The following is a 21,115-nucleotide window of genomic DNA, read 5'->3' on the forward strand; positions in this document are numbered from 1 at the left end:
ATTTACATATGAGCTGTGTAACAAACCAAAAAGTAATAATCATGATAATAAATGTCTCTTTTTGCCTAAAAAATTGTATATGTGTGAACATAGTTTGCATTCTCATTTTATCAAGTTTTTTTCACTCTACTGTATATTCATTATCTTTTTTATTTAACGACTTCATCATCTCTTGCATTGCATCTTTTAACAGCTCCGTCACATTGTTCTGTGCAAGCCTCGAGGGCTGGTTAAGGGCAATCACCAAAGTTTTGAGTATGTTCAAAACTTTGCTGCGTGCAAATCAGACTTACGTGTGCTTCTATGGGCAACTGCGTGTGAGATACTGTTAATGCTGGCGACGTGTGTGCGACCTGCGGGTAGCAAACAAATCACCCACAAGGCTTGCATGGAGCGATGCGACGGAGCCTTTATAATCATCTGTGAAGTTCTCTTGATTCACGTGTAATGATATCACTCTTCAACTCTATTTTATTCCCCTCACATATGTTGTCACTGTCTCCCTTTTCTCTGAACTTGTGCTCTCCATTTAAATTTAGACTATATTAGCCCCCCCCCCCTCTCCTTTTATTGAGCTCTTACTTTCTCTCACTGTTGCCATTCTCTTATTTGTCAATATCATTGTGTGTGGGTTTTTTTTTGGGGGGGGTTTGGGGGTCAATATATTTACATGTACTTTCACGGCTCCCTTGTCTCTTCTCTTTCTTCTTTCATTCTTTCATCTTCTGGTTCTCTCTTGCCCTACAAATGAACACCTGTATTTTTCATAAATGATCTTTGAAACTAGTATCAATGGAAAAGCTCCATTATCCCTCATTATATTGATGTGCCATTTCATTGAGGAATGTGCAATTTACCTGAATATGTAGGACAGAACCAGGTAAATGACTCATTGTAAGGTAAATGACTCATTGTAAACAAGAAAAATCATGTTTTCCAATGATACCAAAGATGACAATGGAACAATTAGAAATTCATTGCCCCTCAGTTGCAGATATTTTTTGAGGGATTTATATTGTTTTCTTACCATTGTTGTCTTCGTTCATTTTCCCTGATCCTTAACGTTTTATCTCTCCCCTTTCACTCGATGCTCTTTATAATGTATTCTACAACCATCTATTCTGTATTTTTCTGCTAATATCAGTCTCTTCTCTCACTCATTGAAATCTTGTCTTCTGTTTTGCCCTATAACCTCCAATACATATTTGTATGTTTCTTTAAAATGTGATACAAACTTGCAAAATAATTGGAATTAAATACATTTTAATAATATATACATACATAGAAAAAACTTCTGTACAGTACATGATATAAAAGTCGTCAATACATGCATCAAACCTTTTGTGATTTCATCTTTTGCTAACACACGTAAGTGATCATGATTGTGATGAAAAGCCTGTATCCAGCTATGGTGAATCTGAAGATTATTCACCATCAAATTTAAATTCATTGTCAGATGAAATAAAAGTATGGTAAAATACATGCATGCAAGATTCCATTTATTATCTGACCTTTAAGGGGAAAATTGAATTACAATTGTCTAAATAAACTTTTAATCTTTACCACAAGGGACACTGGCAATTATACATGTAGATTACTGGACATTATTTCATCATGATTTATCATTTAGGAGTCTATCCAAACACGAGAGTAAAAAGCAAACTGAATAACCATGATAATGATGAATTTCTTGCTGTAGGAAAACATGCTATGACATGGATTTGAACCTATGACCCTTTGAAAGACATAGATTAGAACCCCTGGACCACAATGCGCCCACTCTGATCACCTAATTCCATAGGTCACATCTACCTGAGGACCTATGTGATCCAATTTGTCCAAATCGGGGGAGCATTTCCTGAAGGGAGCTGTCGGATGTATGTAAATCCAACCGATAATTCATCAGGCACTTGTGTCTCTCAGGAAATAAAAAATCAAGGAAAGTTGTTAGATCGGACAACTTGTCAGATGGCTAACATTGATAAAACACTCCCCTGAGGAAAAGATAAACATCCAATATATTCCCCGCATGACTGGTGTTCAATGAGCAGAGTAAATGGCCAAAATAAAATGACAAGAAAGCAACATTTCCAATGGGACTCTCTTGATGTGCATCTTCAGTTCTTTTTGCCAGTTTATATTCAGTTATCTCAAGACATTGTTCTTGTTCTCGGGTGCGGTGTTATCTGAAGATGGAGGGGTCTATGTGGCGGTAAGCTTTGAAGTTTCCAAGTTTATTGCCTTTAGTGTCGTAGTGGAACTTGTAGTAACAGACATCACAGAAGAAACATGGATCGGCAGGCGCCAGTGCATCTTCCTTTGTCATCCATCTTGAAATAAGAAGAAATATTGTGTTACTAACTTACTAACTACATGAAACAAAACGGGATCCACTTCGGCAACCCGCTATTCAAAATATGATATACAAGATATACAAGATATACAAGATATTTATTTTGTCTTCGCAAACATGATTACAAAGAAATTTGTTTTCCACTGGTGTAATATACATTAGACATGCATGAACAAAATCAAACAAAGAAACAAATAAGTTACACAGGTATGAAGCAAATACAACAAAACATTTGCAAAAGTTTGAGTCATCCAGAATACTTATCAAAATTATTAGCATTCAAATATTGTTATAATTATTATTGACATTATTATTATTATCATTATTATTGTTGCCATTATCATCACTGCTATTGCTTTTATATGACTATTATCATTATCATGAAACTTTCCGGGATATCAGTACATAAGTTCATCATTTCGCTGGGAACAGAAGTTTATTTAACATTGAGCTTGTGAATTGAATTTGTGGATAGAGTCGGGTATGAATGAATTTCTAAAACGGGAAAGGCGGGTTGGAGTGGGACGAAGTCTTATGCCAGAACGATTGAATGAGTAGTAATGATTAAGTGGATGAGAAGTGTCTTTCATAATTAAGCGGACTTTTCCTAAGATCTGATCTGTACAGTGGGATTCGATAGAGGCTAAATCTACTCCTATTATTCTTTGCGCTATTTTACGGGGCTTTTCCAGTTTCATCTTGTCATGTTTTGAGAGATTGCCAAATACACATAATACATTGAAGAGAAGGACACTTTTAATAACTGAATTATAGAACAGAGTTAATATTGTGTCGTCAACATGGAAGGATTTTAACTTGCGGAGAAAGTACAACCTCTTGCTAGCCTCCCCATAAACCAACTGCGCGTTCTCAATCAATATCAATCAATCAATGATCAATCAATATCTATCAATACTCACTAAATTTTTTGCACTAAATGTCAAAAGAACAATATCCATTCCCTGAGGAATATCCATATCAAATGGTTACTATGAGTTCTTATGGAAATATAAAGTAACTTTTAAAAGGTATACATCATCTGGCCAAGGCCCAATTGCTGCACTTGTAGTGTAGTGGAAAATATCTAAAATGTAGCCTTGTCATCAGTCAGAGATGTCAAGGATTAGATAATCACTGGGTTTCAAAAGTTTCACATCTCACGTTCAGGGTAAATCTTTTTGGTTGCTTTAATCACAAATAAATTATGAAACTATATCCTGTCAAAATCTCATCGCTATGTATTTGTATTTATTCCTTGAACGCTTTAGTGCCTATGTGGCGGCTCAACTACAGCAGGGGTAATAATATGAAACCAAGTATTAAGCACAGTAGAGTATATGCATAACTGCGCTAAATGGACCACATTATTATCATTGTTATCTCAAAAATAAAGCAACAACATATTTCCAAGGGTTTCGAATCCATATTTCCACTCTCCTAAACATCTCATTTTTTTTAAGATATGAGGCTTCATGTGTCATCACTATGTATTTTCAAAATCATTGAAGCTTTCTACCACAGATTTGAAGTGATGAATTTAGCTCTATCTAAACTTTGAATGAAAAAAAAATGGTGCATTTGATTTGTTCAGTGCACATAATGAGAGGGAATACAATTCACAAGTTTTCCACTTGCCTCACGCAGATAAGCAAATTTTCAACGGAGAGTTACAAGTGTCATGACATTCCTTAAAAACCACATAAGGGCCTATTCACAAATATATGGTATATGACATCACACAAAGAGTGAGGGCTGCAATTGGACGGCTTCACCCGTCAGAACTTGGGTACAGTTGCTTCCAACCAGATCCTCTCACAGCCGTACACATGTGCATAACAAATACTCTTTGAGTTGTTAACTTTGTTTATATTCCACTTATGTTAATTGAGTGTGGATGGTTGTATTCCCCCCATTTCGACCTTCCAATGACGAGCTTCTCCTTCTCTTCCCACTCTAAACATTCTCACCTTCCTTCTCTCTTTCTCTCCTTCACTTTTTCTCTCTTTCACTTTCTTCCTCTCTCACTCACTCATAACGTGGTATCGCCAATGACATACATTTCATGGTATGTTTTTTATTGTACAAACAATTATATTTCATGTTGATATAAGCATTGCTATATCTTGTCTGCAATTTTATAAGTGTATATACATTGTTTTTTTGCTGTAAGGCCCTCAGTGATAGCAGTTTGTAAACTGAAGAGGCTACCCTGTTGAAATAAAACTGAAAATAAACACACAAATACTCACTTGGCAGTAAGTGTCTTGCAGCCAATGCAGGTGTTCCTGTAGAAAGCTGACTGATTGCAGAGGAGTGGGTACTGATCTAGGTCCTGATGATCGTTTTCATCCATAAACCTACAAAGACCATATTTGAGTATCTCCATTATTTAAGATAGATATCATGGGTTAATACAGTATGATGAAGAATCAATCAACACTTACTACAACAATGACAGACCTGCCAACCTCTGGGAATGAAAAACTGTATTCTGTGATACAAAAAAATGTATTTTCCCCAAAAAAATTGTATTTCATAATAAAATGCTTGGCGTACTCGCCCATCACGGCGCTCAAGCTGCATGCAAGCTAAAATGCGCACTGCTCTTGCAGATGAAAAAAAAACCATTGAAACTTGTGTATATCTCACCCTGGTTTTTACAAAATGATTGAAAAAAAAAAAGTTACCTGAAATTAAATTGCATTGATCTAATAACCATATTTGTGTACATTTTATGAAATAGAGACATATAGAGATGATTTTTTTTTTTTTTACAAAAAACGTATTTTTAAAAGAAAAAACGTACTGCCGTATTTTGGTTGCAAAAACGTACTAAATACGGCTAAAACGTACTGGTTGGCAGGTCTGCAATGATAGCTTGACAAACTATATGATAACTCAAATGAGAATTTAAATGTGACTTTTCATCAAAGTAATACACTGTATCGTTCTAATATCTTTGTGGAACAGCCCCCAGGATTGATATAAAAACTTATCACTTTTTTATAGTGGGCACTTGTACTGAAAAATTATGTATTCTGATCGGTCAATCCCGTATAAACCAAATTTATTTGGTCAAAAAGATAAAACAGGCAATATGAGCCCCTATCACATGGCTAATGTTTGGCTGTTGTTTTAATGTTGGTGTTATTGCGACATGCATGCCCGGTGCAGATTTCAACCACTGCATCCGAGATCATAATACTTGGTATGTAATCATCTTCAAGCATCGCTACTTCATCACTTTCAATGGCATAATGCAATGGGCACTCTTTTTAATGTGTCGTATATATCATGCATGATTCCTTTCAGATTTACTCACAAAATGCAGGATTTGGGTAGTTTGGGATTTCTATTGTCTTGATTTCTCCTTATTCTACAATAATATAAGGGCACACTTAAGGAGATTAAACCCTTATACACCTGTACACACTGCTTGTGCTTACATAATATGGAAAATATCTACGTTCAGGCTCAATATTCTGTTCGGCCTCCGGCTCCACGAAATATGGAACCAGAATGTAGAGATTTTCCGTATTCCAAGAACAAGCAGGGTGTAACAAATAATTGTGTTACTAAATTTCATGTTTACCTTATGTCTGTGAATGTGATGTTATGTTCACAGTCTCCCTGATGAACATAAAGATAAGGATAGCCCAGTCTGATAGATAGATCGTTGAATGTAGTCTCTTCCATCTTGGCTTGCTTCATTTCACCAGAAACAATCACACTCTTTCCTTGAGTAATCCAACGACGCAATGGTCTATCAGGATATTAAAGATAAATACCAGTTTTGGTAACGATCTTAAAATGAGTTAGAACAGAATCCAATAAAATTACCACCCAAGTGTTTGCATCTACAGATAAAAAAATATGAGCCAAATGACTCTGAGAGAAAATGTAAAGTGCTGAGAAATTAGCAAAACAAGCACAGAATTCCATCAAATGTCGGGTATTTTTCCAAGCAATATTCATACACTGTCCTACACATGCATTTCTGTGTTAGTGATCATCCGAATTATCGGTTTTGAGCTAAAGATTTCCTGATTTCACAATGATAAGTTTGCATTAATGTACCAGATCTAGATCTATGATAATATGGTGAAAATTAAAGTTGACTTTTAAGACTTTCTCATGAAATAATTATTTGCTGCAACTTCTTTCTTTTACCTTTAAAGATCATACACATTGTTATAGGCTTTAGAAAATCTGCTCAAGTCAACCTTCCAAAAGTCAAATAATCACCAGTATTGAATATTTCACAGGCCAGAATATGCAAACATGTATTATTTACATCTTCTACATAATACCTAAAAAAGATCTGTCTTGTACCAAAAGATTTGACTTGGGGAAATTCACATGCATTCATAGCAAACATTATTTTTTTTAAAGCCTCGCAAAATATCATAATATACAACATAAGATGGCAAATACATGGAGTATGCATTATGAATATCATCAATTCATAAATGACAGCACTTCTTGAGCAGATTAAAGATGATAATTTTCTCAGCTCCTGGATGTTCAACCACTCGATTTTTAAAAGGCAAAACACAAGAAACCATCAAAAAAGCCTAGAACATTGTAAGTAGATGTAAGGATGAATGCAACAGGTAATATTCCAGTGGCATTGCATAACATCTGGTGGACATGAATCCACTTCTACTCTGGGAGATTGTCATCAGCTGTATAGGTTAAGCATTCCATGGTGTCAAATTCTCCATGAAAACTGACAGTGTTCCTTTTCCTGGCACCTAGCCAGGAGGCTCCTAGAGAATAAAAATCATTCACTAACATGTGCTTACTCTCCACGGAGTCAGGGATTGTGCCCCTATCATGTGCGTATATGACGGTCAAAATTGAAATTTTCGCCCCCGAGATTTCTACTTTCCCTGTAAAAGATCTAGCCCTAAATCATGTAAATGGGCTAGAACTTCATTTCCGAAATTTAAACAATATTGAACAGGTATATTTTTAAAACAGAGGACAAGATGGCCTTATAAACATCGGTAAGTTAAATGTCGGGGGCGAAAATTTGAACTTTGACCGTCGTATACGCACGTGATCGGGCTACAATCCCTGGCTACGTGGAGAGTAAGCAAAGCACACGTTTGTGAATGATTTTTACTCTCTAGGAGCCTCCTGGCTACAAGCACCCCGCTTGCCTGGGCCATGCTTTCTTTGCTTGGTACTACTTACCCTGTGATGTCTCTAGCCTTGGGATCCCTCATGTCACTGTAGAAGGTGTCCTCTATGAAGATAAAGGATGATTTATAGAGATCATGGGCACGGGTATCATCCGCAGTGTCCGGGTTCTCACTGCATTCTCCACACAAGTAGACCAGGTCCATCGGGCATAGGAGCTTATCCTTCAGCGCACAGAGAGGAGTATTAGCATGGACTAACAACTCTCTATCGTGCTTGACCTGGTAGAGCAATAGGAAATCATGAATACCTGAGAGATACAGGGACATTGATATCATGTCAGAAAGGAACAACATTAAAGGAAACCAATACCCAAGAAGAGAAAGCAATCTTTTTGGAAAGAGTAAAATGAGAGGAACAATTTTTTTTTTAAGTTTCATCAAAATCAGTTATGAAAATAAGCAAGTGTAGTTTAAAAAGTCTTGTCTTCTATGGGGATCCTCAAATTGGCAAACGTGCTTCAAAATGGCTGAATTTGTGGTCAACTCTCCATTTGTTTTGTACACAAATTTTCAGATTTTCCCCTTTATTATACATATGTCGCATTATCTTCTCCTGACCTTGACATTTTCCCATGACATATGTTGTGCTCAGAAGGAAGCAAGATGCAATTTGAAAGATGAGGAAAATCTGAAAATTTGTGTACAAAACAAATGGAGAGTTGTCCACAAATCAGCCATTTTGAAGCACGTTTGCCAATATCAGGATCCCCATAGAAAGTACAAGAGTTTTCAAGCTTCCATAACTTGCTTATTTCATAAACCGATTTTGATGACAACTTTTTTTTTTAATTGTTCGTCTCATTTTATTCTTTCCAATAAGATTGCTTCTCTTCTTGGGTTTTGGTTTCCTTTAAAGGATTTTACATTTATGATGTCATATATCTCCGATGAAACAACCCCTTTCTCTCACTCCATCACCTTTTTTTTTTTTCTAAAATGGGGGGCATTTCATCAACATTCGTCATTTGAGAAATTGTCAGATCTGACAACTATTCCGGGTTTGGCTGAGAAGCACAGGTGTCCATCTGCTACTTTATGGTAGCTGGTGCACAATGACAACAAGTCAGTGCTGACAACTTTCATTAAATTGTCCCCTGGCATTTTCAATTGAACAATTTTGCTGTTCAGTTAAACTGCATGTATTTTAATAACTTTAGCTCTTAACCCTAACTAGGCCGGGTTTTTTTGGCTGTTCTGTGGCCGGGAGGGGTTGATTCAACCCCCCTGAGATCTCGACCGCCGATCCCGCGAGCGCCGCAAAAAATTGCATGCTGGTAGTGTGCGATGTAATCTACAAGGCTGTATGGTAAAATGCTAATTTATGCATAAATCATACTTTTTGCTCTAATTCACTAAATAAAGCTCCTAGAATGCTAATTTTTGGTAAAAATATTCTTTATAGCATTCTTAACAATCGCAATTGAAAAAAACTTCGGTTTGGAAATCAATTTCTGATGTATTTTATTGTTTTATGAATTTCTTATGTATTTCTTTGTTTTTCAACCTTTTGTTTTTCTTTGTTTTGTCACCAGATTTATTGCAAAACCTTTTTGAAGCATAATTATGCTAAAATCAATTGATTTCAGCTTTCTTTATGAATAAGATGAGAAAACTCAATTTGCATTGACTTTGTACACAAAATCACGTTTTGGAACAATTTTTGGTCTGACATGCACTTACAAAATGTTGCGTAATTTCGGAACCGCGTACCCGGGCGTCGTAAATTTGGTCTCAAAAGATGCACGAGACTTAAAAATATAAAATCTGCAAGTGGCGCGTTCAAAAAATTTCGCGCGACGGAATGATCGCAGAAAATGTTGAGGGGGGTTGATTCAGCCCCCCTCCCAGCCTGTTTAGGGTTATCCTTTCTACAATACTGCTATGTGTTTTATGATGCTTCATTTCATCTGTATTTCAGCTTTAAAATGCTATCTACTAATATAGCCTAATAGCTGGAATGAGCACTTAGGGTTTTCCAGGCATATATCACTCAATATCAATACAGTGTAAATATCTGCATCTGGGGAGTTATGTTGTTCTTTATGGTTGGGACCAGTTTCTAAATGTATTCACCTTTGACATAGACACTACAAGGGGAAGACTGGGCAGTCTATAAAGCGCCTAACGAAACGCTTGGGAAGAGCGCCCTACAGTGTGGGACGAGTAAGCAGACCATGATGGTCTACTTACTCATTGCATATCGCAAATTTGAGTTGTGTACAAAACATATGAGAGAAATGGTGGAGGGGTGAAGGAATAGGTGATTTTTACATTTAAAACTGTTTTTTCTTCAAATATTATAAAATAAAATTAGAGATTATTAGAGGTTTCTTGGAAAGAAAAAGAAAAAGGGGAATTATACCAATGTACCGCCCGTGTGCCCTCTCCCAAACCTCTCTCATTTTATACAGTCGCGTGCCGATGTGCAAAGGTTACCTTCTCAACGCTGTTGGGCGTCCTTCCCCATAAGTGAAATTGAGCGTTTCAAAAAGTGTCTGGTCTTCCCCTTGTAGTGTCTTTGCCTTTGTGAAGAGAGACCTAATAGAGATCGCTTACCATGCGTGAATGTATAGGAACCTTGTTGCTAACAGTCATTGTTACTGTCATTAAGACAACTGGTTTGGTGATGCTACTGGTAGAATTGTTTTTGTACTTATACTGTAATAATGACAGGGGAAAAATCAATATAAATGTCAAATAAGTTTCAAGTTCGTACTTGAAAATATGTCTGAGTCATGTAAGAATTATTTTGTTCCTGAGAGCATTTACTAAAAAAATGTGATATTAATAATAATAATAGGCAATTATATAGCGCCATCTATCTAGAAATATTATATTCCGAGGCGCGATGTTATTACTATTACTACCCCGGCTTTAACTCAAGCTGCCTTTCAGCGCTCATGCATTAAAGGAATTAATCCCGCCGGGTAACCATTCACCTCACCTGGGTTGAGTGCAGCACAATGTGGATAAATTCTTGCCGAAGGAAATTACGCCATGGCTGGGATTCGAACCCACAACCCTCTGTTTCAAATTCAGAAGACTAATCCACTGGGCCACAATGCTCCACATATTCCGATAAATGAATGTTTTAATTGTAAACTCTTGTAGGACCAAACAAAGTTGATCAAGAATAAACTATAATATGGATTAAATTTGGATCAAGATTGTCAGAAAGCTTAAATACAGTCAAGTCTTAGATGGTGTCAAGTGTTCATCAGAACTTCAGAATGGTGTGCAGACATGGTGGTTTGATAAATATGTTTACTCTTAAATCTAGGAGTAGAAAAAATCAAGAAATGTAAGTAATATGTAACACATGACACACTTTAAGGATAAATGTAAATAAAAAAGACATCGAAGATTGAGACAAAGACATTGCTCATTTAAATTGCTCAACTGAGAAATATGTAAAATGATGATCACATATTTATCATCAAAGTTTGGATAAAAGGTTTCTAGATATATTCTCTCTTTCAAAAAGTAGCAAACAAATAAGGTAAGCAAAGATAAACATTTGGTATCATTTATAAAGGTAATAACTTTTGTGGAAAACATATCATTTTTGAAGTCATTGCTTAAGAACTGAGGCTGTTGATAGGTAAACATAGTTAAGGCTTAAATAGAATCACTGAACTATCAAAATATATTGGCATAGTACAGAAACTTCTCTGAAGCATGTTTGAGCATTAAAGTTTGTACTTACATGATTATATGTTTTCTGCGAGGGAGGCCCGCTTCGTCCATATTTAGCAAAAGCTGCCACCCTTGATCTGCAGTTAAGACAAAAGTATCACAAATTATTCTAAGAACAAAATTTTTCAAATGGATTCTGATCAGTGATAGGTTTCCACCAGGGGAATCTTCTTCTTCCACAGACAAAAATGAAGTATAAGAATGAAAAGTCAGGAAAGACAAAAAAAATAATAGCTCAAATTCTCTCGAAGGGAAATTAAATTTTCATCATGCATTCAAGATTATCAGACACAAGTGTTTCATACTATTTCCTATGAGAAAAGTGTTTTCAGTCATCACAAACCACTTCAAAATTTGAATCTTTGGCATTTGTATTACTAGTACTCAGGTACTCATCCTTCGACTTATCTTCCCTTGGAAATACATGTAACAAATTATCTATTTCTATTTCTTAATAGGAGGCCGCATCAGACCAAAAGATGTTAAAAGATGGGATTTGCTGCTACCCTGTTTGGCGTTCAACGATTATAGGGATAGAGCCTCGTCGATCTGGCGCTGCACAGCGGCTGCCGGGCCCATGATCAATTGGGAAAAGCAAATTTTCTGAGTATTTCATTTCATGTCTATTTCGAACAATAAAATATGGATTTTTTTTTAAACTTCCTTTGCAATAACAAATATTTCTGAACTTATGAGAACTCTCAATAAATATTTTTTCATTCCCTAATACTGTGCATATATAAAGATGTAAGTTTATGAATGCTTTGGTGTCTTCAGTCAGGAGGTCCTGTGCTAGACTAGATTGATTTGAGTTTAGATCACTGCAAAGGTTTATCGAATGATAAATCTCATTGGTTTGATAACAAGAGAAAACGTTTTTGGGCATGGTGAAACGTTCTGCTTTTTTATATGTAAATAATGTTTTTGTAAAGCCCATTGTATGCTTAATAAATCTAACAAAACAAAACAACAACTTGAAAAATTCCAACTATCTTTATTATAGTTTGATAGATTTTGGTCAATCTGTATCTTCACCAACAAACATGAATGTTGCTATAAACTTTGCTGCTTGTATGAAAACCAACCCAATGTCATGATGCATTACCCCTTTACAGGAGATAGTGACCTTTGACCTTAATAGTTTTGTTGTTTTGGTAGAACAAGCTTATTCTTGTAACTTCTCATAACAACTAAAACAAAGAAAACTGGTACATGTATCTAGATTCAAACTTTATTCTTTACCAATTAAATGGTTGTTTATTAGCTTTCCTGTGTAACAGTACCTTATATAGGGATGCAAGTTGGAATTGATCAGAGGGCCTGAAAATCACCTAGAATACAATATTTTGTACACAAAAATGCTAAAACTATGGCCTGAAAATAAATTGCCAGAGCCTGAATTCAGGCTTTTGCCTGGAAACTGGCATCCCTGCTTATAACCTGTCAATTATATGTATGAGCAGGGCAGATGATATTATTAAGTATTCAGATTTATCAGGGGCCTAATATGAAAGTATGACACTGTAGTCATTGTAACATGAATTGGTTTCTGCAATAGTGTCTATGTACATGTAATTGTCTGTGTTTTCATGAAGTGGGTACATAATTTACATACTAACGGAGAGAAGCTTAAATCATTCGAAAGACAACAAATTGAAGAAAAAATCTTTAAAAATCTAGAGAAGTGATCAAGGATAACATGACTACGTTACCTCATAACACTGTGATGATCATCATGAACAGAAGTGCTCAGGAAAAATACTTTAGTAGCACATTAAATGAAAACATTATTCAATATTTTCCCTTTGTTCCAGAGAAATAGTTCATACCTGAGTGTTTGAAGCTGGGCTCCAGCTTCAGGAAGTATACCTTTCTCAATGGTGTCATGGCAATTCAACTTCTTGTTATTCTCACCAGTCACAGAAGAGTGTAGGGTATCAACACTGTTCATAAAGAAAAAAGGAATCAAAAGAGAAAAACATACCCAATAAGAACTGGTAAGTAACCATGGACCAATTATTGCAATAAATATCACAGATTGTCATTTGAACAGTGAATTTCAGTGAAATTCTTGTGTTTCATGCACCTTCGTCCTACCTGTACTGTACCCGTGAAACTTTGATCATGTTAAAAATGAAAAGTTTGCTAATGTAGAACTTAGTAAAGCTATGGACTTTTGATGCTTTGATAAATCACAACCAATTGTCAACTCTATCATTTGATACCATAACACCCCAATTCATTCATTCACATTCATTCAACATTATATTAATTCACAATTATTTATTCATTCACTCAGTGCTTTGAGAAACTGTATTATAAGTTGAGACACAGAGGCTCAGGGCCTCAGGCTATGTCATGTACTTTGTATAAGCTAAACTTAGTATATGTATATCAATTACAAAACCAGCAGAACTTTGCAGGGCTTTGATATGCGATTTAATATACATGCAACAATGCATCATTAAATTTTACTTGATGAAAGAGCCAAGTAAAAAAGTAATTGTGATTTCGACATTTTTGGCTTCCCGTACTTTTAACACAGTTAGACCATGGGCATGGCCTACGTTAGTTGTAACATTAGTGTAGGGCCATATATTAGAGGTCAGAGAACTTTGTGTAAGCTAGATGCAATTCAGTATTCACCTGTTCAGTCATTGAAAATTTCATTTCTTTGTTTATACACTTCACTGATTCTCTGTGCAGTCATGTACTCTGATGCACACATTAATACACTGCCCTGTCTGTAATGTGAATATGTACAACATTGTAGATCTACATTGTATGTCCACTTTTTAGAGGACACTCTCTTTGCTGATTGGTCACTGAGTAATGTTCTATGTATCATGTAATGTGGATAGACTACGTCCACTCAGACAGAGGATACACTATTTGCTGATAGGTCAATGATTAAGTTAATTGATGAGAGGATTGTTGGAAACGAGGAATAAAGAGGGCCTTGTGCTCTCGGACATTTCCACCTAACTTTGAACCAAGAGAGTTCTGTTTGATTTGTTAAGATAACACCTGTGTAGTTGAACCCCAAAACTAGGCCTAGACATCTAACTCCAGTAGCCACCCTACAACACTAACAGTTCTTCAGGATACAGGACATAGCATGTATGTTTAATCTAACTTCTCCAAGAGTAAACTAACTTACATGTATAGATAGGCTAAACTAGCCTAACTTATGCAAAACGTTAACAATTAAAATTAAAGGGGAAGTTCACCCTAACAAAATGTTTATTGTAAAAATAGCAGATAAATCATAAAAATGTATAATCATAAAAAATATTGCCGAAGGTTTGAGAAAAATCCATCAAAGATTAAGAAAGATATTAAGATTTTTAAGTTTGGGTTTTGTAACATCTTAAACGAGCAGCTGTCCATATGTCAGTATGACAATATAAAATGCAAAAATTTCAATTTTTTAATGGTTCATGACGATTTATTTTTGTTTCCCTTTCATGAACAGGTGTAAAATCAAAATGATTTGTCTAGTATTGATATATTGAAGGTACTGTAAAAACCATTTTTAATTTTCTGACAAAATGACATATGATTCTTTAACATAGACCGAAGATATGTACATGTAGGATTAATAAATAAGTTGCTCGCATACAGTCGTCTCAAATAAAAAAAACTTAAAATTCTATAGGGGGCCTACATATTAATAACTTTCTTAATCTTTAATGGATTTTCCTCAAACCTTCACCAATATTTCTAATTATTTTTTCTTATATTTTTTTACAACAAACTTTTTGTCAAGGTGAACTTCCCCTAATCCCCTTTGCCAAACTGGCTTTGCTTTACTTTAGTTTGAGACTTTGATTGAACCTCTTCCTCGCCCGGTCTACAACTACAAGTAGTACAACTACGTCCTCGTGCTCGCACATGTTGCAGAGTCTGAGAGTGAGCATACCTGCAAACATCAGCTAACTCCTTAGCAATTTCAGCATCGACATTCAGTTCTTTTGCTACCTCTTCGTGTGACAGGTGTTCCCGTTTGCGGAAATCATAATTTTCGAGTGTTAAGCAGTCCCACATCTTCGGAAAGTCAGCTACGGCAATCAAAGGTGATCCCCCGGGAACCTCGGCGGTAGGGTTTGATACTTTTTCGGTATCGCTCATGCCTGCGGCCTGCGGCTGCAAAAATGAGCTAAGCTTCTGACAAATTGCAGGACTTGAGCCTAAAGAAACCTAGATATTTGGGATGCTAATGTGATGTTTAGCTAATGTGACAACGATTCTCGGCATACTCGTGATATAGGCCCCGCTCGAGAAAAAAATTGTAATCGATCATACCTCAGTATCTAGGTTGCTAACTTCAGCTCACTATATATACTCGTGATATAGGCCCCGCTGCTGTGTTGAATGGCTCAGAATGTCCGTTCGCGGGGCCTGTTTCACGAGTATAATACTATAATCGTTATATAGGCCCCGCACTACGGCACTTCAGGCACTCCAACACAGTAGTGGGGCCTATATCACGAGTATATAATTAAGCTTGCATCCTAAGATAATCGCGAAACTGGCCCCGTCCAATGCGCTCTTCCCAGCATTCGCACGTGCGTGGGGCTCGGATGACGGCTATTAGTATACTCGTTATCGAGGCCCCTTGCACTGTTATATAATGGAAAATAACGTGGTCGTGGGGCTTGTTTCCCCGGCCGGTGAGAATTATCATGGGCGGCGCTGGAGGGGGGGGGGGGGGAGGGCCTCCAATTTATTTTCCAAATAAAAACAAGGAGAGAGAATAATAAAAATGTGTATGTATTTACTTCTTCAGAAATTTATTTGTCAATTTACTTATATATTAATATAGTTATTAACTTATTAATAAATCTATTTATATTTATTAATTAATGTATTTTATTCGTCATTTAATTTATTTGTTTTCAGTTTTTTTTTCTTTTGTGATAGTATAGAGAGTCAGAGGTATCATTTATTTCAATCTATTTTAATTGATTAATTAATGTATTTATATTGATTAATTAATGTTTTTATATTTATTCATTAATCATTTAATCTATTTGTTTTCAGTTTTTTGTCTTTTGTGATGTAGAGAGTCAGAGGTATCATTCGTTTTTAATTCTTTTTATGTGTGGAAGTTCACTTATTTCAATCTATTTGAATTGATTAATTAATGTATTTATATTGATTAATTAATGTATTTATATTTATTCATTAATCATTTAATCTATTTGTTTTCAGTTTTTTGTCTTTTGTGATGTAGAGAGTCAGAGGTATCATTCGTTTTTAATTCTTTTTATGTGTGGAAGTTCACTTATTTCAATCTATTTTAATTGATTAATTAATGTATTTATATTTATTCATTAATCATTTAATTTATTTGTTTTCAGGTTTTTTTTGTGATGTCCAATGCGCTTGTCCCAGCATTCGCCGTGTGTGGGGCTCGGATGACGGCTATTAGTATACTCGTTATCGAGGCCCCTTACACTTGTTATATCATGGAAAATAGCGTGGTCGTGGGTCTTGATTCCCCGGTGAGTGATATCATGCGCGGCGCTGTAGGGGCCGCCCGGGGGGCTCCAATTTATTTTAAAAAAACAAGGGGAATAATAAAGAAGTGAGTATAAAAACTCTGCATGACAATGGTGTAGGATCCATATGTGCGACTTGTTATAGGCATGATGTTATCCTTCCAGTTTTCAGAGAAAAATCAACCAGGCCCCTCACTCACAGCCTGACGCCGCCCTCGTGTTGCTAATATTTTGCTTTTAAAGATCTGCTCTCTGAATAACTTTGGATAAATCCGTGAATGGTTCATTCATTTGCTAATATTTTGGGAGTGTTTTTGATGTAACGTTAGGCCTATATATAGTTATTTGTGTTCCATTATCCATCGTAATTTGTATTTGCTAGTTATTTGATAACCTCGTTTTATTCAGCATTTCATTTGAATTATTTTTTTGCGGGGAGGGAGGTGTCATTAATAATTAAATTGTAAAGTTCTTTTATAATTTCCCCCAATCTTTCACTTGACGTAATGCTGCGAATGAATCCATTTATTCATTTATGTATCATAATCTATTTATAATCACCTGGATGTAAGAAGTCAATTTACATTTTTTTCAAATCGGCTTTCTTCTCTTATTCAATATTGAATCATTTATCTGGCCTCCTGCGTATTATCAATTTGTATTTTTTTTTCCTTTCATAAATCCCCCCCCCCCCCCGCTTCCCCACTTTTCATCCATTTAAGTTCAGAAAAGAAAACGAATAGGCATATTTATTTGGGGAAAATGTATTAATTTTCTTTTGGTCAATTTTATAATTGCTTGAATGATATCTACGCTATAATTAACTTGATCTATATTTTACTGAGACTTATCCCCCTCCCGGCCCCCACAATTGGGGATAGGCCTATCATTATCTATATTATCTAAGTACGTTAAGTACGTTTTCTCTTTTACCTAAATATCAATTTATTAATCTTTTATTTTTTAAAAAGCTTACTAATACCGTTCATTGATATCCCAGTATTTCTTCAGCTAATTAACCTATCAACTTAAATTATTTTCTCATCCTGCATTCATTTTAATCAATCCACTTGAAGATTGTTTGTAACTGTATTTGATGGCATGGTTTGAAAAATAATGGATTTCGATTGTTTGCTGGTATACATGGTAGTAGGCCTGAAATAACGGCATATCGCATCAACACATTATAAAAAAAAACATGTATTGATCGATCGTCATTTCATTTATTCACCGTCCAAATATCGCATTTTTTTTTTCGCCTAAATGGTATTCATTTATTTACTAATTCATACACCCTCGCCCCCGATGTTATTAAAAGATTTAATAATTTCGGAAAAGTGTCTCAATGTGTTCTTATAACTTATTTTCATGCACGAATTATTCTACTATTTCCTTATCTGTGATATTTTATTTCAGGAGTTTAATGTGTCCCCCAGATCCGAGATTTCGTAGCGGGGGGGGGGGGGGGGGGAGCGCAAATTTGAGAAGACAGTTGGTGGCGCATAGGTCTGTTTGGTTGAATGCGTCAGAAAAAAATATACACACAGGTACGGGTTCAGTATTTTTAAAGGGGCGGGGGTACAGCTGTACAGGCCGGTTGGACACATTGCCTTCATGAAATCCCTGGTCGGCCACTCAAAAAGGAAAAGGTAAGTACAGTGTTTGCTTTTGTTTTTGTTTTTTTTTGTTTTTTTTTTGGGGGGGGCGTTGTGATAGGGAAGTTTATGTACATTTTACTTTAATATTTACCAACAAGATAGGCCTACCATGACTATACGGCCGAACTAAACGAGAACGCTAACTGTGAAAAAAAAATAATTATAATCCATGTGTTAAAAGCTATGGATGGAGCACACTAAGCTCTTATTAACCCTAAACAACAAACGTTTATTTAATATTTTAATTACTGAACTGAAAATGGGAAAATGAATTTACAGTGACGCATGAACAGGATGTGAAAGAGGAGCGCGAGCTGATTTTATTTTCACACTTGAAAATAGGATGCGAATGCAATCGAAGTTCGAGATGAATTTTGTTGATATAATTTATATCGACACGAAAAGGTTATGTTTTTAAATACTGCTGACATGTAGGAGTGAGAGAGGAGGGGGGGGGGGCATCTTGTTCAACACTTAACTTTCCTTGTTGAATTTGATCCATTACAAAGGATAATAATGCATTTTAAATGATTTTAGTATAATTGACGTTTTCCTTGAACCGTTGTGTTCTTTGAATTGATGGGAGCATAAAATTATAGGTCTATAATCGATTGTAATTCTTTTTTATTTGGGAGCAATAATTTTTTACCAAAATCCCCATCATCTTGGAGTGTAATGTTTTTTCTTCTTTTTTGCCATTTTTTCAAACAAAACCCACAGCACCCTCTACTAAAAATCGTTCCCAGTGCCCTGCTTGATCATTTATCGAACATGATTTGCGTGGATATTTTTTTTTATTTCTCTATATTTGAGATTTACATAATTCTTGATTTAATAATCAGATCATGCTTCATAAACTTCTTTGTTTGTAAAATTATATTTCTTGAAGACGAAATGATATGACTGTTGTGTTTAAGTGACATTTGTTACCTTGTCAGTTTCGTCTAATAGTTTCTGTAGGGTAAGAAATTAGCTTTATTTGATTAGCATTATATTTAGGATATATAACCAAAATGATATTGCTTGGTCATGTTGGATTCATCTGTAAATATCAATATTTTACATCGATTTACATGTAGTTTAATTACCACTAACATAGTATTCTGTTGCTAGGCGACATCCAACAATTCTATATAGGCGCTGTTTTTTCATGCAGTTGCATCATACATATACTTAGTTGACAGTGAGGTCACGAATCGTGGCATGTTCTGATATTGTTTTTTTATATATATATACAAACACAAATTTAGAATGAGAAATCAGATAAAGCACAAAAGTTTTTCTAATTTAATTTTTCTGTTTTTTGATATACAAAAACCAAATCACAACACGTTATTCTCGTTGTGATTTCGTTTTTGTGTTTTCAAAAACCCCAAACTAAGGGGCTGATTTTCGTTTTCGCTTCTTCATGATTGGAACAGAAAAACAAATTATCCATTAGTACCTTGATTGTGCAGGTTACTGGGCAGGTGAAAGTGACATTACAATTGATCTTAGCAAGTCATTCATTACATTAATGAGTAGAATACAATTTAATATAATAAACATTAATTAAAGTGTGAGAATGGAAATATTTGATTAGAGAATATCGAACTTCTTAACCAAAATGCGTGGCAATTAAAAAAATATATTTTCAGCAAACCTTTAAGAATATTTTTTTCTAGTTTCTGCTTTAATTATCATCAACTTTACGTCAGGGTATACTGCCCCCCTCTCGGGGTAGGCCTATCGTGTCAATTAATAGACAACATTTTTTCCAAAAACAGCACAAACATGAACGAATAAATGAATAAACCAGGAAATGAATAAGTGAAGCAATACGAAGGAGAACTTGAAATAGGAATGTATTAGGCCCCCCCCCCTCTCTCTCTCTCTCTCTCTATATATATATATATATATAAACGTTTCACGTATTGGCTTCAGTGGTATTATAAGGTAACAAAATATAGTTTGTTATACAGTATATATAATAACATACGATATAGAGAGAGAGATCAAATCCATACACAAAAAAGAGAAATTAATGATAATTGTTGGTCTAACATCAAATAAAACAAAAAGTTTAATACAAACAAATACGTGAATAAAAAAAATAATTTAAAGGACAAGTCCATCCCAAAAAAATTGATTTGAATAAAAAGAGGAAAATCGAACGATCATAACGCTGAAAATTTCATAAAAATCGGATGTAAAATAAGAAAGTTATAACATTTTGAAGTTTAGTTTAATTCAAAATAATAGTTATATATGCACATCCAGGTCGGTATGCAAATGAGGAAACTGATGACGCCACCCACTCACTATTTCTTTAGTAGTTTATTATATGAAATATATTTTCCAATTTTCTCCTCATTGTCAAGTGAAACAATGATGAATTCCTCCCTGAACATGGGGTGTCTGGAAAACGAAGACCGAAGACCGGGGACTCATATCACACTCGTCCCAGGACCAAAATCCAATTGAAACCAGTTGGATTTCCAACTGGTTTCAATTGGTTTCAACTGGTTTCAATTGGTTTTGACTGGAATATAACAATTTCCAATTGAAACCAATTGAAACCAGTTGGGCAACTGGAAATCCTAACTGGAACCAGATGGGTAACTGGAAATGACTTCCAACTGGAAATGATTTCTAACTGGAACCAGTTGGGTAACTGGAAATGACTTCTAACTGGAAATGATTTCAAACTGGAACCAG

At 35.3% G+C, this 21,115-nt stretch overlaps 1 protein-coding gene across 7 annotated transcripts; it reads right to left on the reverse strand.

Moving 5' to 3' along the window:
• Positions 1-1,246: 1,246 nt before the first annotated feature.
• Positions 1,247-15,860, reverse strand: LOC129262302 (snRNA-activating protein complex subunit 3-like). Of its 7 annotated transcripts, XM_064099980.1 has the most exons (10): positions 15,768-15,860; positions 15,562-15,657; positions 15,179-15,456; positions 13,086-13,199; positions 11,267-11,333; positions 10,117-10,218; positions 7,553-7,779; positions 5,946-6,116; positions 4,603-4,710; positions 1,247-2,330 (listed from the first exon to the last, which is right to left on the reverse strand). In XM_064099980.1, the coding sequence occupies exons 3-10, from the start codon at positions 15,385-15,387 to the stop codon at positions 2,183-2,185; spliced, it is 1,146 nt and encodes a 381-aa protein (XP_063956050.1). In that variant the 5' UTR covers positions 15,388-15,456; positions 15,562-15,657; positions 15,768-15,860; the 3' UTR covers positions 1,247-2,182. The 7 variants fall into 7 exon arrangements, with proteins under 7 accessions (XP_063956050.1, XP_063956048.1, XP_063956053.1 ...); XM_064099978.1 differs by having other exon boundaries at positions 15,179-15,472; positions 15,562-15,860; XM_064099983.1 differs by lacking the exon at positions 15,562-15,657 and having other exon boundaries at positions 15,179-15,446; positions 15,825-15,856.
• Positions 15,861-21,115: the final 5,255 nt, after the last annotated feature.

The sequence above is a fragment of the Lytechinus pictus genome, chromosome 5 (assembly GCF_037042905.1).
Source record: "Lytechinus pictus isolate F3 Inbred chromosome 5, Lp3.0, whole genome shotgun sequence".
NCBI lineage: Eukaryota > Metazoa > Echinodermata > Echinoidea > Temnopleuroida > Toxopneustidae > Lytechinus > Lytechinus pictus.